A 25,545-nucleotide genomic window follows, 5' to 3' on the forward strand; every position below is an offset into this window, starting at 1 on the left:
GTCGATATCATCTACAGTTTTTGTTTTGGCACTTCACAGGGAATGTGGCCCCTGCGTAAATGGGTTTTAATTTAATGGCTACTCCCTGAGGTTTTCTTTCACTTTCTTCGTATATATCTCATACACTTTTTTTGTAATCGAGCACATATTTTATTTTTTGAATTTTAAAAAAATTTCTTTAATTAAATTTGATTCATACTTTTATTTTGTGCTTGTTTTTATTTTATTTTCATTTTGTTGTAATTTATTTTTATTATATTTTCCACACTAATATTTTTATTTTTTGCTACATTTATTTTTTCATACATATTCAAATAATTTATTTTTTGTGGCCTCAAATAGTATGTTCAAAAAAGTTTTTGTGATTAAATAAACCAATGAAAACTTTTTTGCGTATGCGCTTTTTAGGGAGCAACCATTAAATTAAATCCTGTTCACGTAGGGTCCACATTCCCCATAAAGTACTTTTTTTTATTGTTTTTGTTGTTACAATAATAATAATAATAATGATAATGGTGCTTGTGTATTGTATGCACCATGCTATAGGTAGGATTTTCAAGTTAAATTAAATTTTTATGATATCCTTTTTTTTTTTTTTTTCATTAAAATGTTAGGTGAAAGTGCTAAATAGTCAGAAAGCCCCCCCCCCTTCCTGTTAAGAATGGCTTTCTAAGTAACGTTATTATTTCAGCACTGTGTGTACAACATTTTTTTTATAAGATAAAACACAAGAAAATATGTTAACTAAAATTTACTGTACTCTTTATTTTTAGTTCATATCAAAACTTTAATTAAAACTGATTAGTTAATGAATTTTTAAGATGAATTTATGTTCGTATTTCTTGATAGAATTTCCTTTTTCATTTCCCTTTACAGCCATGTAAATTATTTACAGTGTTATAAAACAAACAAACAAAAACTTAAGTTTTAAATATATTTCAAAGGAATAAATTACGCCCGGTGCTAAAATATTTAATTCATCGATCGTTTTAGTTAAAAAAAAAAAAAAAAAAAAAAAAACTTGTGAAAAATGCTTCTAACTTTAAAATATTTGGAAATACTCCATGAAAAGTTTTATTTATTATTAAAAGAACAGACCGAAAAATATTCTCACAGAAATTGTTTGTTTTGCAGTTAAAAAAACATAAATAAATGAAATATTCGACGACTTCGATAGAAATAAAAGTTTGAAAACTAGTTCACATACCGTTATATTTTGATAGATTAAAATCATCCCAATGTGCAATTATGATAATTGTTATTACAATTATCTAAATCTAAATGGAGAATAATTTTTTTCTTTAGGAGAATAAAAACTATATAATTACAACAGCCACAATATAAGGCAACAAAAAAGGTTTTGAACACCGGAAACTTCACGCACCTTTGTGCCTTTACCTACATGTTGATCTGGTAATGACATCACGCTGTCATGTTCACTGGCCTATTCTCTCGGTAGTCGTGGTTACAGTCTTTCCAGGAGTCGGATTTTGAAGTAGTTTTTTTTTTTTTGTTTTTTTTGTTTTTTTTTCAGTAAGCAAACTCCTCTACAAAGTTTACATTTTTTTTTCCTTTCTCATCTTTTTTTTTTTTTTTTTATTATTACTTATTCTTTAAGGTTTCTTTAGGCAGGGCTTGTACTCAAGCGGTCAGGCTTTTTAAATCAGTGTATCAGATTTTTTTTTTTATCAAACTTACCTCATTTCTGCTTATACCTTTGTCAAGAAATGAATACATATTTCCTCACTCATCAATAGATTCTTCTCCCTCTCCATTTGTCTAACCATTTCTTCATATCTCACCTAACCCTAACCCTAACCATTTCTTATATCTCATGTAGAACAGTAAACTGCTTTTGATCAATAAATCCCTTTGATGAGATCTGGCAAAGGAAGCGAAAAGAGTAAAATCAATGGCCGTTCTTCTAGAAGTGCTTTGTTGAGTGCCTTCGGAAAAATCTTCAAACAATGAAGGAATACCGGAGTCTGCCTTCTGGGAATATCAGTAAAGCCGTTTTGTGTTTGTGTGTGTCTGTCTGTCGGGTATGTATAGTTAACTAGAGCAACGTTTGCAAACAAATGTGTCCTTTGTCTTACACAAATCTATTAAACAGGTTAGTGTGCCTTTCTTTTATCTCTACATATGTTGCTGTGTTTCTAGTTGAATGAAATAAAATATACAGAGTAGCACAACAAAAATGTGATCCATGGAATTCTGAGTAAAATTCAGTTCTTTGGTGCAAATAAACTTCAGTCTAGGCCTGACTTGTCCTCCAACTTCCAATCAGGAATGTCCAACAGTTTTTGTTTTATTGCATTTTCACCCCAAACAAGGCACATTGCCACTTTGGTGTAGGGGGCTACTATCAGGGGCAACAACTATTGGGGTACTATGTTGGGATTTGGGTAGCAAGATGTCGGTTCACGTTACACTTGAACTTCTGCATGTCAGTACAGTTAGGGAAGCAGGGACCTGGAATGGAATTCCAGAGTCTAGCGGTTCTGGGGAAGAAACTACTGGAGTAGAAAGATCTTTTACATCTAGGGATCTCTACTGTGTGGGGGTGGGATTTAGCTGCCTGTCGGGTTTGTCGAGGGTGTCTACGTCATGGGGGCACAAGTGTCTGCAGTTCGTCAGAGCATTCACCATTAAAATACTTGTAGAACAGGCAGAGGGATGCAACGTTTTGTCGATGGGACAGAGGTTGAAGCTTAGATGCCAGTTCAGGACCTATCAGATTGGCGACTCTCTTTTGAATCTTGTCTAGGAGCGAGAGACTAGCAGCAGATGCACCAGCCCAAATGTGACAGCAATACTCCATACATGGGCGAATTGTGGCCTTATAGAGGTACAGGATACTTTCGGGTGTCAGTAGTTTTCTAGCACAGTAGAGAGAGCCTACCTTTTTCGCAGCGGCCCTGGCAATGTTTTCAATATAATTGGTCCAACTCATGTTTCCTGTGAACGTTAGACCAAGCAGTTTGAAAGATGTACTCTCAGACAGTCACTGGCCATTGCTATTGGTGGCAGAGAAGGTTTCTTGTAATTATTGAAGGAAACCAGTTTAGTCTTGGCAGCATTGAATGTGACCATCCATTTATGTCCCCATTCCACTACAGATTGGAGGTCATCCTCTAGTGTTTTTGCCATTTCTTTAGTTATGTGTTCATTTGTTACATGGGCGAGTAGTGGCTTTATAGAGGTACAGGATACTTTCGGGTGTTAGTAGTTGTCTAGCACAGTAGAGAGAGCCTACCTTCTTCGCAGCAGCCCTGGCAATGCGTTCAATGTAATTGTTCCAACTCATGTTTCCTGTGAACATTAGGCCAAGCAGTTTGAAAGATGTACTCTCAGATAAAGAGTCACTGGCCATTGCTATTGGTGGTAGAGAAGGTTTCTTGTAATTGAAGGAAACTAGTTTAGTCTTGGCAGCATTGAATGTGACCATCCATTTTTGTCCCCATTCCACTACAGATTGGAGGTCATCCTCTAGTGTTTTTGCCATTTCTTTAGATATGTGTTCATTTGTTTTCCTGTCATGCCTGTTATAGAGTATGGTGTCATCAACATATATACCCATCTCAGAGGCAATTTTGTCAGGGAGGTCATTAATGCAGGGACACATTGGTGATTGTCTCATCAGTAGCTGTGATACTGAAGACTTCACACTCGCTCGACCATAACACCATAAAGATGCTGTCGGTCAAAACAATGTTAGCTTTCAAGGCATTTTATATATATATATATATGTATGTATGTATAGTGAATAAATGACAAAAGACTATATTCCACAGTTCATCATGTTGACCATCTTATAATTTATTCCTTTAATTCAGTTGACATTTACAATTCTTGACAGCATCTGTTTCATAGCGCAAAATCAATCACTTAATTATTATATCAATCAGTAAATCTATTATTCCTTTAACTCATCAGAAGAAATAGCAACAATCAATCCGTCGAAAGGAAATAGTGTTTTGACATGATTAAAATTCGAAAATTGGAAGGGAAGCTGTAAATATCTTATGTTTCCATTACACCATTTTGAATTCTCTTCCAATTTTCGGATTTTAATCATGCCAAAACACACTTTATTTCTTTTTGACGGATTGATTGTTGCTATTTCTTCTGGTGAGTCAAGAGCTGCTTGCAATTGAGTATTTGTCTTCACTGGAATTCGGGTGGCAAGTCCTCTACACACTTATCCAGGTGTTTTCAATCCTCCTCGATCCTTCATGGCTATTTGGTGTGGCACAAGTTGATGCCAGTACTGCGGTTTTTGTTGGTGATGAGTGTGTATATAACTTACAATTTTGCGATTATTCTCATCTGTACTCGCTAGGAGTTCGCACACAGGCCAGCATAAGAGATTACTCCCTGACAAGGACTCGATGACGATGAGTCTCCAAGGTTAGGGTTATCCTTTTAATAGGATATTGATTATTATGATTATTATTGAACACAAGATTTTTAGATTAGACATTTAGTAAATAAGAAGTTAATTCAACAGCTTCTTGTATTTTCAAAATATTAAATTTTGATGAAAGAAAATCTGTTTCGCTAAATTGGAACTGAATGCATATAAAACGATTATTTTTATTTTTTTTATTTAATGAAATTCTTCAGAAATTTCTATGCAAGATAACATTAGCAATCAACCAGGCTAAAAAAATTGTAACCTTGCATTTCAGATAGATGTATCTTATTTTAACGTTTCCAAGTAACTTTCTAAGATGCTTTGTCTGTTGGTCGGTCTCTCAAACTTGAGTTCTTTTGTTATCTCTTTATCTTCTCCCTTTTTCAGCTTTTCCTTTTATTTCTCACAATTTTTCTTTGTTCTTTTTCCTTTTTTCCTTTCCCTTTTTTCCTTTCCCTTTTTCCTTTCCCTTTTTCCTTTCCCTTTTTCCTTTTCCTTTCCCTTTTTCTTCCTTTTTTCCTTTTCTTTCTTCCTTTTTTCCTTTTTTCCTTTTTTTTCCTTTTTTTCCTTTTCTTTTTTCCTTTTTTCCTTTTCTTTTTTCCTTTTTTCCTTTTCTTTTTTCCTTTTTTCCTTTTCTTTTTTCCTTTTTTTCCTTTTCTTTTTTCCTTTTCTTTTTTCCTTTTCTTTTTTCCTTTTCTTTTTTCCTTTTCTTTTTTCCTTTTCTTTTTTCCTTTTCTTTTTTCCTTTTCCTTTTTTCTTCCTTTTCCTATTTTTCTTTCCTGTTTTCGTTTTCCTTTCCTTTTTCCCTCTTTCCTTTTTTCCTCTTTCCCTTTTTCCTTTTTTTCCTCTTTCCCTTTTTCCTTTTTTTCCTCTTTCCCTTTTTCCTTTTTTTCCTCTTTCCCTTTTTCCTTTTTTTCCTCTTTCCCTTTTTCCTTTTTTTCCTCTTTCCCTTTTTCCTTTTTTTCCTCTTTCCCTTTTTCCTTTTTTTCCTTTTTTCCTTTTTTTCCTTTTTTCCTTTTCCGTTTTCCTTTCTCTTTTCCTGTTGATTTTTTATTTTTCCATTTTCCTTTTTTTCCTTCTCCTTTTTTCCTTCCCTTTTCTTTTTTCCATTTTCCTTCCCTTTTCTTTTTTGCATTTTCCTTCCCTTTTCTTTTTTCCATTTTCCTTCCCTTTTCTTTTTTCCATTTTCCTTCCCTTTTCTTTTTTCCATTTTCCTTCCCTTTTCTTTTTTCCATTTTCCTTCCCTTTTCTTTTTTACATTTTCCTTCCCTTTTCTTTTTTACATTTTCCTTCCCTTTTCTTTTTTCCATTTTCCTTCCCTTTTCTTTTTTACATTTTCCTTCCCTTTTCTTTTTTACATTTTCCTTCCCTTTTCTTTTTTACATTTTCCTTCCCTTTTCTTTTTTCCATTTTCCTTCCCTTTTCTTTTTTCCATTTTCCTTCCCTTTTCTTTTTTCCATTTTCCTTCCCTTTTCTTTTTTCCATTTTCCTTCCCTTTTCTTTTTTCCATTTTCCTTCCCTTTTCTTTTTTCCATTTTCCTTCCCTTTTCTTTTTTCCATTTTCCTTTTTTTTCCATTTTCCTTCCCTTTTCTTTTTTCCTTTTTTTTCTTTTTTCCTTTTTTTTCTTTTTCCTATTTTTCCTTTTTTCTTTCCTTTTACTTTTTCCTTTTACTTTTTCCTTTTACTTTTTCCTTTTTCTTTTTCCTTTTTCTTTTTCCTTTTTCTTTCTCCTTTTTCTTTCTCCTTTTTCTTTCTCCTTTTTCTTTCTCCTTTTTCTTTCTCCTTTTTCTTTCTCCTTTTTCTTTCTCCTTTTCCTTTTTCCTTTTTCTTTTTTTTCTTTTTTCTTTTTTTGTTCCTTTTTCTTTTCCTTTTTTCTTTCCTTTCATTTTCTTTTTCGTTTTCTTTTACTATTTCCTTCCCTTTTCCTTTTTTTGTATTTTCCTTTCTTTCCTTTTTCCTTTTTTTCCTTTTCCGTTTTCCTTTCTTTTTTCCTGTTGATTTTTATTTTTCCATTTTCCTTTTTTTTCCTTTTCCTTTTTTTCCTTCCTTTTTCTGTTTTTCCTTTTTTCCTTTTTCTGTTTTTCCTTTTTTCCTTTTTCCTTTTTCTGTTTTTCCTTTTTTCCTTTTTCCTTTTTCTGTTTTTTCATTTTCCTTTTTCTGTTTTTCCTTTTTCTGTTTTTCCTTTTTCCTTTTTCTTATAAAATTTCACTTTATAGATTTTGCTCATAAAAAAAAAGAAAACGTTAAATTTAAAAAAAAAGAGCTTTGAAAAATCTACCTGTTCACTTGAGTCTGATTATAACTAGTGGTGGGACGATTAATCGGAATCATTAATCGTAAGAATTGTGTATTTGGGGGGGAATCGGAATCGCATCATTAAAAAATACCTTAGATTTACGATTCTTTCATTACGATTCTCTTATATTTTTAAGTTGAACTGTTTGTTTGTTTTTTTTTACACAGTGATCACCACTTATCAAGGCCCGGAAGCCACTCAGGGATAAGGGTTATTGCAAGTACATTACGTTAATGTGGAGATTTGATGAAGTGTTTACTTAAGGGGCGGTTCATTAAGAATTTGTTAACATTGGACTTGAAGACATCCAAGTTGTAGTCCGGTGGGAAGCAGGCGGACGGAATAGAGTTCCACAGGCGTGCAGTTCTAAGAAAGAAGCTTTGTTCATGGAATCCACGTTTTGATTTAGGCACAGATATAGAGTGGGGGAAATTTTTCACAGTGGATTCAGCTAGACGGGTGTTTTTCGTGAAAGATTGGCGAGGGGGGACCAGAGATTGGAGTTCAGACGAGCACCTGCCATGGAAATAACGATAAAACAAAGATAGGCTCGCAACGTCTCTTCTGTGGGAGAGAGGTGGCAGGGTAGAGAAAAGGGCATCCCCCACTAAGCCACAAAGTCTATTTTGTACTCTGTCAAGGCAGGAAAGGCTGTTTTTAGCAGCTCCTGCCCAGATATGGCAACAGTATTCCATCCTTGGACGTACTTGTTTGAAGTAAGATTAATGCTTTCAAAAATTTAGGCTAAAAACGTTATAGATCTTTTCATAATATATTTAATATGATGTACAAGAATTTTATTAACTACTTTGAAGGTAATCTTTATTTAGCTTAATGAGTTTCGAAATTTCTTTTAATTTTTTTCTTTCTTTAATTCTTTGAATTAAAAAAAAAATTTTTTTTCACTTTTAGCTTAACTTGCTTTTATATTTCATCATTTCGTTTTTAGTAATAAATGCTTCTCTATATTAAAAACCGACCTTGTGAATTTTCCATGTTCTGACTTGCCCAACTTGATCAGAAATTACAAAAGCTTCAGCTTAAGTCCAACAAAATAAAATAAAAAAAAAGTGTTCCACAGTCTAAATAAATCTCATTTTAATTTTTTGTTTTATTTATACTTCTCCACAAAAGCAAACTTATATAAATGATCAATGTAAGAATTCAGCTCTTTCAAAATGGGAATTATCTAGAAGTCTCTTCCTCTGCCCGAAAACAAAACCGGCATTACACATTGATCTTATTCCAAAGGCTAGATTTGTATGGTTAACAATCACCGTTGAAGACAGTTTTGTTAATATGATATTAGACACAGCATGGATTTTGGATTGTCTTCTATCTTTGCTAGTATTATTCTTCTAAAACTCAAAACACAAGAAAGAAAAAAAATTTTTTTTTTTACTTTTAACTTAACTTGCTTTTATATTTCATCATTTCGTTTTTAGTAATAAATGCTTCTCTACATTAAAAACCGACCTTGTGTCTAACTCTACCCTCGTGGGGAGGCAAATAAATAGGAAGTAATATGGCGGCTGAAAAACGTTTTTCGCCCACCATAAAAGAATTACAGTACATTTAAACCCTGAGGAATTTCCGCTATGTGCATTTGTTGTTCTAAGTTAACTAGCCACTACTTGTGTTTCAAACTTAAAAAAAAAAAAAAAGAAAGAAAAAAAGCGCTTTAAAATAGTAAAAACACTGAAGCTTTTTTCGTTTTGGGTTGGAGGTTTCAGGCGCCCCTATTATCCCAAAGAACTAGCTATGTAAACACTTTGCAAATTTTTCAATAATTATTAAAAGAAAAATTCTTTATAATCACCGATTTTTGTTATGTTTTTTTGTTTTTTTACTAGGTCATTATACGCAAAAAAAATAACTTCTTCCTCAGTTGACGGCTGTACACTTATTAACCCTTATCCTCGAGTGTCCTCTGGACCTTGATAAGTGGTGACTCCTTTGTAAAAAAAAAAAAAAAAAAAAAAAATTTATCAATCTTCATCCCAAAAATTCTGAAACGAGGAAGGGGTTAGTGTTTTACATTTTATTTCAATAAAAATTCATAACAAAACATTTAAAATTGATGTTATATACATGGAATATGAACAGTACAAAATGCTGGAATGTTAAGCTTTGTAGAAAATAGAACGAATTGTATTAAAACCATTTACATGATAAACAATAATAATTCAGCTTTGTGCCACTTTGTGGCAGCCTCATATTGTTTTATTGCTGACTGAGTTTTCCACGTTCTGACTTGCCCAACTTGATCAGAAATTACAAAAGCTTCAGCTGAAGTCCAACAAAACAAAATAAAAAAAGTGTTCCACAGTCTAAATAAATCTCATGACTTGTTTTAATTTTTTGCTTTTTTTTATTTATACTTCTCCACAAAAGCAAACTTATATAAATGATCAATGTAAGAATTCAGCTCTTTCAAAATGGGAATTGTCTAGAAGTCTCTTCCTCTGACCGAAAACAAAACCGGCATTACACATTGATCTTATTCCAAAGGCTAGATCTGTATGGTTAACAATCACTGTTGAAGACAGTTTTGTTAATATGATATTAGACACAGCATGGATTTTGGATTGTCTTCTATCTTTGCTAGTATTATTCTTCTAAAACTCAAAACACAAGAAAGAAAAAAAAAAAAGGTGCTTCTATATTGAACAAATAAACCGAAATATTGAATTTCAAGTAAACTAAATATTACCTACGTAATTGTCATGGTGCAAAAAGTAACATATCCCAAAATTATATAAAACGATATGGTAGAAAAATAATCTATATGTATATATATATATATATATATATATATATAGAGCAAAATGTGTGTGCGTGTTTGTATGTCCGCCAAAATCTTTCGACACACGCGGCAGCTCCTCAAAAAATTGGTATCATTTTGAAGCTTGATCCTTCGGACAACAAATATCAAAAAATTGACCCCAAAACATAATGACTTCACCCTCAACACACCAGTTTTCTACAAGGAGGGGTCGGTTTTTTTTACCTTCTTTTCCTCCTTCGCGTTACGGGTTTGAGCCTACCTGCCTGCCTACAACTTTATTTTATTTTTTTTTAACACTGCTCTCCACCCAAACTGCCTGCTGTTTTGATTCTACTTTTTTTTTGGGGGGGGGGGGTTCCTTACTTGACACACCCGGGCAATGCAAGGTACCCCCACTAGTTATTAATGAAAAAAAAAATTTGAAAATAAAGTGAAATCACTATATTACGTTTACTAAAAAAAGAGATAAATTGACAGGGGAGATAATTAAGTTCTGTTGCTTATGTCATGTAACAAACATAATTAAAAATGTCAAATTTTATTCCCTCATCTAAACTTGATTTGAAAACTTTTTCATTAATAATTAATCTTCTGGCTTATTGTTTTCCGTAATTTTTGGATATGTTACAATTTGTGAGATGACAATTACGTAGGTACCATTTGTTTTACTTGAAATTCAATATTTCGATTTTGGAATTATGCTTGTTCAATATAGAAGCACCCCAAAAAATAATTTGAGCAAGTTAAAGTGCACTTGTGCGTTTTATTTTGTAGGAAGAAAAAAAAAAATTTAATTTGAAAAATCCAGCTGGGAAGTTTTACAATTTGATTTATCTTGCAAAAAAAAAAAAAAAAATAAAAAAATAAATAATAATTTTTAAAAATTGTTCTCTCAAGGAATGATGATTTTTTTTTCTTTCTTTTTTTTTGTAAATCTAGATGGTGTCCCAAATATGATCGCAGTGAATTTCACGACTCTACAATGCTTCGAATATCTCTCCGAAGATGTGTTACATTTTGCATCTTCATCAGCTTTGTGGCCGGAATGCTGCTTGGATTCCGCTTCATCACTCGGGATGTGGTCTCCGATGATAACCATGTCGAAGCCGGAAAGAATGAGAATATCAACTGGAAACCGGCCAAACAGTTGATGCACAATCATAGTGAACTGTCCGTGTCATCATCGCAGAAGTCCCTACTTAATAAAATGCTAGATTTCCGGGCCAAAATGCACAAAGAACGGATTTTACGGTCAAAGCTAAGAAACCATAACAACACCCACATTACGACCCCTCCACCCTTGAAAACAACGATCCCTTTTGATGAGGATGGCTTGAATTACAATGTTCATACATTTTATTACATGTGGTATGGAAACCCCCAAAATGATGGCAAGTACTGGCACTGGAATCATATGATTTTACAGAACTGGAGAGAGAAGGTCAAACGTGCTTCGATCAGGCGGCATTTTCCTCCTTTGGATATTGCTTCTAATTATTATCCAGAGCTTGGACCTTACAGTTCTTCAAACTCTGAAGTGCTTACCATTCACATGGAAGAGGTTAAAAATGCTGGAATTGGTAAGTCTTTTTTATTTCTTTATTAGTTATATTTATTCGGTGTTAATCGAGAAGAAAAGGAAAAAAAATTGGATTATTTCTTCATTAGTTATACCTACCCGGGGAATAAAAGAAAAAAAAATTTCTGACTACTATTCTCATCTTTAATGTTATTTTCACAACATTTCAGTTGATATAATCTCCGACCTTCTTCAGTTATATCCTGTTGAACTCTTTCTGTAGAACTTGGGAATCTGCCCAGAATTTCAAACAGAACACTTTATTTAATCCATGGGAGTAGCATGCTCTTGTTCCATCGACCATTGTAAGGTAGAAGACCTAAGCACCTTATCCACAAGGACTTGTGATGTAGTGGATAAAGTACTTTATAAACTTCAGTTGTAAAATTAAACTCTTCTGGAAGTTGAGGGTTCAATCCTCAGTGCAGGCGATACTCAAAATACAATTGCAAGTTACTTCAGATTTCCACCCAGTCATGATAGAATGAAGGATTCCATTTGAAATTCCATGCAGATTCTTCAGTTCGACAGAAAGATTCCTGAATTTGACAAGATACATCTGAAGAAGTTCAGAGGTTACATCAACCAAAACATTGGAAAAATAACACAAGATGAGAACATTAGCCCAAAGAATCCAAATAATATGAATAATCAATCCTCATCTGAAAGAAAGAAAAAATGACTGATTTATCTAGAAAGAGCTGAAAACTAATTTTGACGACTTTAATTTATAATCTTTATAATTTTGTGAAATGGATTATTTAAAAATTCATTTTAGTAGTTGATTAATACTAAAAATCAAATAATCTACAGCACATAAACAAGCACAGACAGACATAGTTTAATTAATATCGATTTACTTTCAAAGAACTCAAAGGTGATAATTCATTATACTTGCCCACGATAACTTCCCTTTTAAGCAAGAGAAAGTGAAAAGTTTGTTGTGCTTGTCCAGAATTTTTCCTATATTAAAAAACAAAAATAAGAAAAATTACATGATTATTTCCCTTTAATTTTTAAGAATATTTTAAACAAATCCCTGCAACTTATGTCCCCAATAGTAGCCCCTTACTTCAAAGTGACACTGTGCCTTCTTTGGGGTGAAAATTGAATATGAATATATATATATATATATATATATATATATAAAAACGCACTTAGATCTTTTAAACAGCACATTTAGATCAAAGCATAATTGCATACTTACATGTTATATCAAAATTAGTATAGATTAAAAAAAAAAATTACAAGTAAAAATAAAATTTATCGAATTATCGAGTTTTATCATATATATTATAATGTGGAAGAGTTATGCAACCAAATTCAAACTGGCTTATCTCCCCTTACTTGAATTAAGTGTCCACCATTTTTTAAACAGCATAATTGTGGATGATTTTTGTTAAAAATACATCTGTTCTGCTGGATCATTTATCGTAATTTTTGGAATTTATACTAATTTCGACATGACACATAAGTACGTAATGTTTTCACTTTAAAGATTACCAATCTACACAAACCTCATACAATATTTTCATGTAAATAGCGTAGTAGAAGGAAAAAAAATAGTCTTGTCTAACTCAAGTATAAATATCTCAGATGAATTGCTGTTTTGGTCTGATTTTGAAAATCTGGCAGGACTGTTAGATTTGTTAAATCTAATATATAAACAGTTATATGTCTGTCTGGCTGTCTCCATATTTTCAAACTCTATCTCCTCTGAAACCAAAAGTCGCAGAGTGGCACTATGGGCCTCAAATGATTGGATTTTTACAGATCGTTTATTTCTGGGTCTTTAACCAATTAAAATAGTTTTTAAATTGGTAAAAATTGAAAAAATCGTTATACACTTTGTACATTCATCTTAGTTTATTTTTAATCAGTTCATATGTGTGTCACGTTGGTACAGTGGTTACATCACCAGCTTTGAATGCTATAGTTTTGGTTTCAATTCTAGCTGATGGCACCCAAAAACTTTTTTTTTTTTATTACTTTTGAAATAACAACTCTATAATAATATATATAAAATCTGGACAAATTAAATTATCATATTTAAGCATATTTTATGCCCAGGCAAAGCTAGTTCTATAGATACCTCCAACACGCGCCACAGTTTTACCCCCCCCCCCCCCATATGTAATACGATGTAATTGTAATTTAATTTAATATTATCATCCTAACTTTTTTACCATTTAAAAGAAGCTTAAAATAAACTGCTAATATTTAAAAAAATTTTTTACAACATACAAAAATAATGAAAATGCGAGACAAAAATCGTGTTTAAATTATCGACACTTTAAAACAACGTTCTTATGTAGTGACGTTTTTTAAGCCATTCACACACACCCATGTTTTAAAAATCTAGTAAAAAATCAAATAATAATCATATTTTCCTGAAATTTTCGATATTTAATCATTATCAAATAAGCTTACATATTAAAAGTAGGTTTCGATAAATATATTAGCGGAAATAAATTTTTTTTAGGTGTTCTACCCCCCCCCCCCCCCATATTTCATGGTCCGAAAACTAAGCAAAATATATGTGGGTTGATAAAAGTTTCAACGTTTTTTAAAGCTGAAAAGATCAAATAATTAAAAAAATATATATATAAAATCCTGTTATTTATTTCACTTACCTCAAAGTCGTAAATAAAATTGGACATAAATTCAATATTATGTTAAAAAAAAACAAAAAAAAAACAACACTTTCTGGATAATTTTTTTCTCTGTAATATAATTATTCGAATTACAACAAAAAAAAAATTCTAAAAAATAATTATTTTTAAAAAGCTTTAAATGATATTAAATTCAAATATTACGCGATATGAAGTTTAAATGGATTTTTTTAATAACAGGTTTCCAATAATAAAAAAATATACTCATAAAAGAATATAAGACTATTGAGATAATAAAAATTGTAAATCCAAAATAAACCTTAAAATAATTTGTTTTGATTTTATTATTTAAATTGATAGAGGGTGGTTCTTATGTTTGGCGCTTTTTTTCAAAAATGTACGGAGGCTTGTAAAGAACATTATTTTTAAATACATGTGTCAACAGAAGACGTGAAAATTAATTTTATTTTATTAACTCTAGTCTGCGTAGTTCGTTAATAAAAATGTATTTGTTTTACAAAAGGTAAGTTTTATATTATTTTTTTATCCATAGCAAAAAAAAAAAGTAACTCCATTAATAATTATAACGCGAACGCTTATCCATAGAAATTAACAAACACACGAAATGACGTCACTATTAAAATGTGTACTATTGACGTTTTACACGTCGCCATGGAGGTACCTATTGTTCTAGATATTGCATGTTTATCCATTATTATTATTATAATAATAATAATAATAAATGTGAGTTGATAAATATTTTATTCTCCAAGTCTTTTTCCCTATATCTCAACATATATATAAAAGGCACTTTGTGTGTGTATGAATTTGTTCTCATGTCTGGGAGTGTTCTTAGATAGGTTTTGTGTTGGAATGCCTCCTATAAGTATCTAAAATTAATAACAAAAAAAATCAGATTAAAGAAGGAATAGTCCGATTGTAACAAAAAACATCACAAGTGCAGTTGAAAAGTTTCATCACTTCATCTCATCAGCAGAATGGCCTGGCATATAAAATCAATGATGGGTTCTTTGATATGACAGGGGCGCATTCGAAATGAATGTTTCTCTTTAGAGTACAAGTGAACCATGCTACTTGACTTTTGCATTATAAACTTTACTTTAAGCCATTATATAAAAATAATTTTATAACATCAACAGTAGGTTGTCTACAGTGCAATGTAGACTACAATGTATTGTGGACTAAGTCACTTTGGGAAGGAATGTGAGCTTCTTCCTGATGTACCGCAGTGGGTCCCCAACTAGAGCAGGCACTCAATCGATTTCATTGAAACATGGGCGATTTAACCGATTTCGATGAAAAAAATGTATTGGAACATTCATTGATCCTCAAAATTTGTAATTCTTGTGTCAATTAATGCTAGCCCTGAAGTAATGTTCTAGCCAATATAGTCAAAGGTGACTTTTTAACTGGATTTGAATCTCTTGACCAGCAGTAATTATCACTTCCTGCACTGATTGCCGGGCAATGTCAGGTTCCCCGGCTAGTGTTTTAATGACACTGAGTATACGCTAAAATATACATTAGTTTTGGGATTGAATTATGTTTGAAAAAAAATTCTGTTTCAATCATTTTAATTAGCTGTGATTATAATTAACTGCACAAAGGAGCCATCCCTCTCTTGCCCCTTTTACTCTATGTTGATGTAACCACTCTAATATTACTTAATGACATTTAGAGGGAGAGAGAGATACTGGCCATCTATAAGGTATTTGAATTTTGATGTACAGAGTGAGTCACGGGAAACGGATGTTTTTAGAATGCTCCTTGCTCTCCTTGAGTAAAGGATAGGGAGTGAGGAAGGTACTCTTTAAACCTGCTTTAGAAATATTTGTTGAGTTTTGTTTTCCTTATAAACATCCATTTCTCGTGATTCACCCTGTATTTTTTTTTTTTTTTTTTTACATTCTTTCATTTCACAATTATCTTTTCTTTTTTTTTTTTTTTAAATGGAAATTGCTTCAAACAAGGCATGAAGCCACTTGATGTAAAGAGTTCAAAAAGAATAAATACTACTTTTATGTCAAAAACTATAGCTAAAACTAATTGTTTAGTGAAAAGATTTCTAACCCCCCCCCCCCCCCAAAAAAAAAGACAGTAATTCATTTAAAATATTAATTTGGACAAGAAACCAAAAAATGTAAATAATAATGACTTTTCATCCCATAAGATTTCGGATTAAAATTCAGTTCCTAATTACTTTTTCTTTCAGGATGTGTGGCTGTGTCCTGGTATCCTCCACAATTATCGGACGATGAGGGTAAACCTTCCGACATTCTCATTCCAAGATTACTGCATGTGGCATCCAAATTTAATATCAAAGTAAGTAAAAAAGGAAAATTACATCAAATGAATATTTGGTACCTGTTTAGTTTAATCAAAAAATTAATTAAATGATTAAAATATTGAAAAAAAATTATATTGTACTTACCCATTATGGAATTATCATACTAAAAAAATCACTTACACGGGAAAATCAAACTTTAATTAGATTGATCGTGTCGTGGCCATCATGTTTATTTTGCAGATGACGGGTGGGGGGGGGGCGCCAGGGGATATAACTCCAATCACCACTTAAAGTTTATCAAAATTTAACAAGATTATTTTGACTCATGGGCAGAAAAAATACAGAGATAAATATTTTAGGTTTTTTTTTTTTCGCTAGTTTTACAGAGTTTCTCTGTCCTTTTTTAATCCCGTTTTGATTTTGTCCTTTGTTAATCCCTTTTTCATTTAAAGGCACCCCCCTCCTCGAAATAAGTAAGATGGCCGCGACAATCTATCTCATCATAATTTGATTTTCCTCTGTAAAAAAAAAAAAAAAAAAAAAAATTAGAACTTCTTGATCAAATTAAGTCTTTATTTTTTGTATGAAAAGTTTATTCCCTAACGGGTATGTACAATATAATATTTTTTCAATACTTTCATTTTTTAATGTCTTGATTAAACTAAGCAAGTACTGAATATTTGCATTATGCTTGATCTGTCATATAACTAGTAAGTATTTGTTACCTATATTATCTCTTGTAATATAAAAGAATCTATTCTGTCCATATTAGCATTGATAACATGCAGCCTACACCTCCTTTTGTGGAAAATTGACCAATGTTCTTAACAACAAAAAATATATTTTTACTTGCAACAATATCAAAATAAAAATCTGAACTCCAATCTCTGGTCCCCCCTCGCCAATCTTTCACGAAAAACACCCGTCTAGCTGCGTCCACTGTGAAAAATTTCCCCCACTCTATATCTGTGCCTAAATCAAAACGCGGATTCCATGGGCAAAGCTTCTTTCTTAGAACTGCACGCTTGTGGAACTCTGTTCCGTCTGCCTGCTTCCCTCCGGACTACAACTTGGATGTCTTCAAGTCCAATGTTAACAAATTCTTAATGAACCACCCCCTTAAGTAAACACTTCAGCAAATCTCCTCACTATCGTAATGTACTTGCAATAACCCTTATCCCTGAGTGGCTTCCGGGCCTTGATAAGTGGTGATCACTGTGTAAAAAAAAAAAAAAGATAAATAAAAGTAGTGTTGGGACTATTATTCAGAATCAGGAATTGGAAAAAAAGTCAGAACGTTTGGGGTATCGGAATCAGAAAAAAATTGTGCCTCTTTTCCAATGCCAAAACAATTCTTTTTTTTTTTTTATTTGATTATGTTTGAAGCAAAATCTTCCACTACTAGTATTAATGATAAAATAATAAATATTTATTGATCTGAAAATACCATAAAAACTACAATCTAGAGATTAACGCCACAAGTGTGTTTGTATGTTTAGGAAAATATCTGCACATTTAACATGTGTCTTTATGGATATCAAGAAAAAATAACAACTTTACAGTCAAACATTTATAAAGAATCGGAATCGGTAATGTATTGAAATCAGGAATTTAGTATGGCATCAGTAATTGTATCGGGTAAAATAATAGAATCGTCCCATCAATAATATATATATATATATATATATATATATAGGGTCCTGGATATGACCTTAAACTATATCCGATGGTGAGGCTCCAGCTTGCGGGCTCTGGGGCGTGTGGAGCCACCCTTTAATTGCTATTGCTCCCAGGTCCACTCTAACCCGGAGTGGTAGTACCTGTTAGGGTCCCAACTATGGGTTAAATAGAAACCGACTTGAAAAGAAAAATATATTCTCTTAAAATTTTTTTTTTTCTTAAATCACTGCATTTGGCATTAAATAACCTGAAACGGGTTGATGTGCCGTAAATCAACCAACCATAACCAAAGTTCATGATGTTGACCATCTTATAATTTATTCCTTTAATTTAGTTGACTTATACAATTCTTATAAGTCAACTGAATTAAAGGAATAAATTATAAGATGGTCAACATCATGAATTTTGGAATATAACTTTTTGTCATTTATTCTCTATATTGCTCTGTAATTACATTGAGCTTCTTAAATAAGGATTGATATATAAGAAAATATATTTCTACATATATATATATATATATAGCCTAATCATGTTAACATAGTGGTTCTTGTTAGATCACCAAAGTTAAGCAACGTTGAGCCTGGTTAATACCAGATGGGTGACCATTTTGGAATTCTAGGGACTGTATTGAGCCAGGATATAGAACTTTCCAGGTTAATATATGAGGGTGTGTTTAAAACTACTGGGAGAGGTACATGATTCCTTTAATTAGCATTTTTTATTTGATTTTGTTTAAAGCAAAATGTTCCACGGCTAGTGGTCCTGGATATGACCTAAAACTATATCCGACGGTGAGGCCCCACCTTGCGAGCCTTGGGGAGTGTGGAGCCACCCTTTAATTGCCATTGCTCCCAGGTCCACTCTGACCCGGAGTGGTAGTACCTGTTAGGGTCCCGACTATGGGTTAAATAGAATCTGACTTAAAAAAAAAATATATACTCCATTAAAATCGTTCCTCAAAATAACTAGATTCAGCATTAAATAACCTGAAAAAGGTTGATATGCCGTAAAACAAAAACAACCAACCAATCCACTGCTAGTAGTAATAATAGAATAATAAATGTTTATTGATTTTAAACTACCAGTAACTCCACAGGTGTATTTGTATGTTTAGGAAGATATCTGCACATTTAATGTCTTTTTTTTTTTTTTTTTTTTTTTTTTTTTTTACGGATATCAGGAAAAAATAACAGTTACATATGTAGAGATTTCTAAAGAATTGGAATCGGAATTGGTAATTTAGCACGGAATTGGTATTTGTATCAGAATCTTGGAAAAATATTGGAATCATCCCATCGTTAAAAGTAATATAACAGAATCTATTTTTTCCATATTGTCATTGATAACATGCGGCCTACAGAGCTTGTTGTAGAAAATTGATTAATCTTAACAAAAACATATTTTTACTAGCAGACCGCCTGGCGTTACCGGTTGTGAAATATACGTAGATATTAGTGATAGGAAGATTCCGATACAATTACCGATTCCTATTCTTTATAAATCTCTAAATATTTAAGTATGGAGTTGTTATTTTCCCTGATTTCTGTAAAAAACATGTTAAATATGCAGATATTTTCCCTAAATGTAAAATTACACGTGTGTAGGACGATCTATCGATTTAAGCTTTACTGGTAATTTAAAATCGATAAATATTTATTATTTTATCATTATTACCAGCAATGGAAGATTTTTTTTAAAACAAAATCAAATATGAAAAAGATAAGTAAAAGAATCGTTTAGGCATCGGAAAATTGGCACCAATTTTTTTTATATCTATTCAGATACCCCCAAATTTGTCGATTTGTCAGATTCCCGATTCCGATTAATTGTTTCAACACTAATAGATATTATATTTTAATTCATACAGAAATGGAGATGTGCATGCGAATATTATGTTTTTTCTAAACAGTTCACTTCTTGTAAATAAAATAAAATACTTGAGCTGAGATCAAAACTAAAACCTAAAGACAGTGAATCAATTACAATAACCATTAGGCCAGCTTGACATGTCTTTAAAAAGGAATCCGGAAGGGAGTTCCAAAGTCTAGCAGTTCTGGGGAAGAAACTATTGGAATAGAAGGCTTTCTTACATCTAAGGATCTCTACTGTGTAGGGGTGGGATTTTGCTGTTTGTTGGGGGTGTTTATGTTGAGTTGTCACACAATTTACAATTTTGATTACAGATTCAAGCACTTTCTGCAAAGATTCTTACTGGTGAGATCATATCAGTGAATCCTGCAATTGATTCCCTTTGCTTGAGGTGCTAACATCTTCATGCTTGACTGGAATCCTGATTTTGATCCTTGCATAGCTGGTATCCCATCTGTATAAACCCCACCATGTTTCTCCATTGAAGATCTTCGTCTTGGAAACAAGTCAAAACTTTTTCCATGATATCATCAGCTTTTGTTGTGATTTCAAATACACTGCAGAATAAGAATCCGTCTTTAATGTCAACTGAATTAATGTATCTCACAAAGATAAACAACTCAGAACATGAACTTACATCTGTTGTCTCATCATCTCATCTTGTGTTGTCTTGCCTTCCTTTTCCTTCTCATGATGTCTCTCTCTGAAAATTGAAAATGTTAATTTTACTATGAAGACTAACTTAAAACAATTTATGATGGGAGCAGATGACTTTAATTTCATCAAAAAATGACTTCCTGCCTCCTTGCTTTTTATATGTGCACCTCTCTGTCTTTCTCTTAATTTTGACTTAGTTGAAACTGATTGAAGTTATTTTTGTGCTGCCCTCTCTCTTTCTCCACAAACACACACATGTACACATTGTTAGGTATCATCTTGAAAAAAAAAAGAAAAAAAGAAATGTTATTTCCCCTGGATCGAAGAAGGTAGAGTGTTCGCCTTTGAGCAATGACAGTTTGTGAGGTAAACACAAAATACAACTTGCATCAGAATTTAATCATTGTGTATCTAGTGGCTTCAACATGATCATTTAATCTGTAAGTTGTTGAATAAATGTGTTAATGGTTATACTTTGCTGATCATTTTTGAGTGGCTATTAAGCTGATAGCATGTATCATCAGACGTCACACACACATACACACACACACTCATTCACTCACTCACTCACTCACTCACTCACTCAAATCGTTTATACATCAATTTCAACTTTTTTTCTTTATGGCTATTCATGTTCCTGTTAGATCCGTTGGTATCTCTTGTCTCTTTATATATGTACAACATAGAAATAATCCTATAAATATACTATAAAAAGTTGTATATTATTTGTTGATATTTACTTAACTTTTCAATATGGGTGCATTTTCTCGTTATCTATGGTGCTGATTGCTAGGACAACAACATATTCTTTTCATTGTTTTGACTCTCAAGCGTGTATCCGTTGATATCTTGTACGCTTTTACATAGTGATGCGGTTCTGGGTTAATTAACTGTGTCAGATATATACTTGAGTCAAAACAATGAAAAGAATATACTGTTGTCATAGCCCTAATGATTACACACTCTACTAAGTAGAAAAACACTAAAACTAGAATTTTTAGCGCATTAAAATCTGACAAAAGTTATAGTCTCAAAATATGTGCTCCACGCTAAACTTCTCAAGTAAATATGGTATTTATATGACTTGTATTGATTGGACTATTGTTCTCATCTTCTGCTATTTGTGCAACGTTTTGGTCAGATTGGCCTTTAACTGTCCTTATGTTGGTTGTTGTTTGGAAAAGAAAAAAGTTACTGGCTCCGTAGATATTTTCATATTCTTTGAGCTAGTCTCTATTTTATGGCTATGATTTGTGAAAAAATTGGTTGACAAAGGGAGGCAACTCTAATAAAGATTAACTCAAATACAAAAATATCTACAAAGCCAGTAAACTTTCTCTTTTCTTTTCCAAACAACAACCAACATTCCTGAGGACGGGGCCCTGTCGGTGGGGCATTAGAATATGCCGACTGCCCCCCCCCCCCCGGCAGAGGGTAAAAGTCCCTCAATGGGGGTCCTGGATATGACCTTAAACTATATCCAGTGGTGAGGCCTCAGTTTGTGGGCTTTGGGGAGTGTGGAGCCACCCTTTAATTACCATTGCTCCCAGGTCCACTCTGACCCGGAGTGGTAGTACCTGTTAGGGTCCCAACTATGGGTTAAATAGAAACCGACGTGAAAACAACAAATATATTCTATTAAAATAATTTTCTTCAAAATCTTTGGATTCGGCATTAAATAACCTGAAAAGGGTTTATATGCCGTAAAACAAAAACAACCAACCAACCAACCAATCCTGAGGACGATCACAGGTCAATCCGACCAAAACGGTGCACAAATAACACTCAAGATGAGAACAATAGTTCAATTAATACAAATAATATAAACAATCAGCCCTCATCTAAAAAAAAATTCAGAACTTAAATATGTTTTTTTTTTTTTTAATCCCGTTTCAGGTGATATTGCATTTAGAACCTTACAATGGTCGCAACCACACTTCATTCCGACGTGATATCATGTACATAATGCGTGAGTATGGTGACCATCCAGCATTCTACAAGCGTTTTCATCGCGGCAAGTGGTTACCCATGTACTACATCTACGATTCGTATCGCATATCACCCAAACACTGGAGTGAAATCTTTCATCAGAAAAAAAGATATACCTTACGCAATACAAAATATGACGCCATTTATATTGGCCTTTCCCTCGACGAGAGCCATTTGCTTAGCTTGAAGAATGCCGGTTTTGATGGGTTTTACACTTACTTTGCGACGGACGGCTTTACTCATGCCTCTTCCTGGAATAATTGGCTTCAATATGCACAATTTGCCAAGACTCATAACATGTTTTTTATTCCGAGTATCGGCCCTGGCTATATCGATTTGCAAGTCAGGCCCTGGAACAATGAGAATACTCGAGATCGCGAAGAGGGTAAGTACTACGAAAGAGCGTTCCTTGCAGCCTATCAGATGAAGACCCAGTTTTTAACCATTACTTCGTTTAATGAATGGCATGAAGGAACCCAGATAGAACCTGCCATTCCACAGACATTTGACAGTTACCATTATTTAGACTATGGCCAACAGGGACCTGATTTTTACCTGAAGCTAACAAAGCGTTTCCTGAAAAAATACCGACGGCTACTCTGGGAAATGTCGATGACGACTACAACACCAGCACCTACCAAAAAATCCTTACAGAAAATGTTAAGTACAAATAAAACACAGTCGCATCAAGTTAAAGTCATTGGTCATAAGGTACTTAAAGAAACTTGATTGATAAAAGAAAGTCAAAATTTTGGGGGTTTTTTTTCATTTTTTTTTTTTTTTTTTTTTTTAGATATATATTTTGTGCAAAGTAATAGAAAAAAATGTTTTTGAAATTTTCATTGAATTTTATAAATTTTTTCAATTATTTTTGTTTTTAGATATATATTTTGTGGAAAATAATAGAAAATTTTTTTGAAAGATTGTTTTCTAAATTTTTTATTTTTTATTTTAAATATCTAACAAGGTTTTAACTGAGACTTTGAACTGAACTGTATTTTTTCCTGACAAACAAGGTTTCTACGTTTTTTGATATTTGTACAAAAAAAAAAAAAAAATACAAAAAACATTTTACTATTTTTTTTCACGGGCGTTTTAATATTTTAATTATATTTTTTTAATGGGCATTTTAATATTTATAATCTGCTTTTTATATCTGATTATTTGAAAGGTTTTATTTGAGAAAGAGGAGTGATTTTAATTTTCTCTTTAAAATCTGCCTTTTATGTCTGATTATTTTTTAAAGGGTTTTATTTGAGAGAAGAATGTGATTTTAATTTTCTCTTGAAAACTGGATACATTTTTATTTAATTGTTATACTTTTTTTTGTTTTCTCTGAAAGAACCCATCTTCATAATTCATCATTGTTATACTTGGTCAAAAGTTAACAATAAAAAATATATTTGACAAATATGATACAATACCCTCCACCACTAAAATAAAAATTTTGGTGCTCTATATAACGAAAAAATATTGAAATTCAAGTAAAACAAATGCTACCTACATAATTGTCATGTCGCAAATAGTAACATATCCCAAAATTACAGAAAACAATGAGGTAGAAAATTAATTATTAATGGAAAAACAGTTTTCAAATCAAGTTTAGATGGGGGAATAAAATTTGTCAGACATTTTTAATTACAGAATTAGTTTGGAATTATTTTGGCTGGAGTTATGTGGTCTGAAATGTTACCAAGGACAAGATGTTAAAAATTAGTACAAACCTGTTCTGGGGTAGCCCGAAAGAATGAAGAAGAAAGAAAAAATAATGGCCACTGTTCTCTTTAAATGGCTATGAGTTTGTCAAGTTTGTCATATAATATGCAAGTGAGATGTTCTGGTTAGGAATTTAAAAAAAAAAAAAAAGCCTCAGTTTTGAGAGACTGAAAAGTTTAGCTTTGGATGTTGAAGATGCAAGTCTTGTGAGCAATGAGTCAGATTTTGAAGTTGAGTGTTTGGACAGCAGAGTGTCGAATGTTGATATTGAATTTTTGACAGTAGATTGTCGAATGTTGATGTTGAATTTTTGACAGTAGATTGTCGAATGTTGATGTTGAATTTTTGACAGCAGAGTGTCGATTGTTAATATTGAATTTTTGACAGCAGATTGTTGAATTTTTGACAACAGAGTGTCGAATGTTAATATTGAATTTTTGACAGCAGATTGTTGAATTTTTGACAGCAGAGTGTCGAATGTTGATATTGAATTTTTGACAGCAGAGTGTCGAATGTTGATATTGAATTTTTGACAGCAGAGTGTCGAATGTTGATGTTGAATTTTTGACAGCAGAGTGTCGAATGTTAATATTGAATTTTTGACAGCAGAGTGTCGAATGTTAATATTGAATTTTTGACAGCAGAGTGTCGAATGTTGATATTGAATTTTTGACAGCAGATTGTCGAATATTAATATTGAATTTTTGACAGCAGAGTGTCGAATGTTGATATTGAATTTTTGACAGCAGAGTGTCGAATGTTGTTGAATTTTTGACAGCAGAGTGTCAAATGTTAATATTGAATTTTTGACAGCAGAGTGTCGAATGTTAATATTGAATTTTTGACAGCAGAGTGTCGAATATTAATATTGAATTTTTGACAGCAGAGTGTCGAATGTTGATATTGAATTTTTGACAGCAGAGTGTCGAATGTTGATGTTGAATTTTTGACAGCAGAGTGTCGAATGTTAATATTGAATTTTTGACAGCAGAGTGTCGAATGTTGATATTGAATTTTTGACAGCAGATTGTCGAATATTAATATTGAATTTTTGACAGCAGAGTGTCGAATGTTGATATTGAATTTTTGACAGCAGAGTGTCGAATGTTGTTGAATTTTTGACAGCAGAGTGTCAAATGTTAATATTGAATTTTTGACAGCAGAGTGTTGAATGTTAATATTGAATTTTTGACAGCAGAGTGTCGAATATTAATATTGAATTTTTGACAGCAGAGTGTCGAATGTTGATATTGAATTTTTGACAGCAGAGTGTCGAATGTTGATGTTGAATTTTTGACAGCAGAGTGTCGAATGTTAATATTGAATTTTTGACAGCAGAGTGTCGAATGTTGATATTGAATTTTTGACAGCAGATTGTCGAATATTAATATTGAATTTTTGACAGCAGAGTGTCGAATGTTGATGTTGAATTTTTGACAGCAGAGTGTCGAATGTTAATATTGAATTTTTGACAGCAGAGTGTCGAATGTTAATATTGAATTTTTGACAGCAGAGTGTCGAATGTTAATATTGAATTTTTGACAGCAGAGTGTCGAATGTTGATATTGAATTTTTGACAGCAGATTGTCGAATATTAATATTGAATTTTTGACAGCAGAGTGTCGAATGTTGA

General features: G+C 32.3%; 1 protein-coding gene across 1 annotated transcript in view; it reads left to right on the forward strand.

Annotated features, from left to right (window-relative positions):
- Positions 1–23,263, forward strand: part of LOC145263081 (glycoprotein endo-alpha-1,2-mannosidase-like) — a 111,089-nt gene extending 87,826 nt beyond the window's left edge. The window contains exons 3-5 of the mRNA XM_080119956.1: positions 10,442–11,082; positions 15,927–16,036; positions 22,104–23,263. Of these exons, the coding sequence (XP_079976082.1) occupies positions 10,485–11,082; positions 15,927–16,036; positions 22,104–22,925 (1,530 nt within the window). The 5' untranslated portion in view covers positions 10,442–10,484 and the 3' untranslated portion in view covers positions 22,926–23,263. The remainder of the gene's footprint in view (positions 1–10,441; positions 11,083–15,926; positions 16,037–22,103) is intronic.
- The last annotated feature ends 2,282 nt before the right edge of the window (positions 23,264–25,545 follow it).

Source organism: Euprymna scolopes, chromosome 38 (genome assembly GCF_053919585.1).
Source record: "Euprymna scolopes isolate OS-2025 chromosome 38, ASM5391958v1, whole genome shotgun sequence".
In the NCBI taxonomy this organism is placed as follows: domain Eukaryota; kingdom Metazoa; phylum Mollusca; class Cephalopoda; order Sepiida; family Sepiolidae; genus Euprymna; species Euprymna scolopes.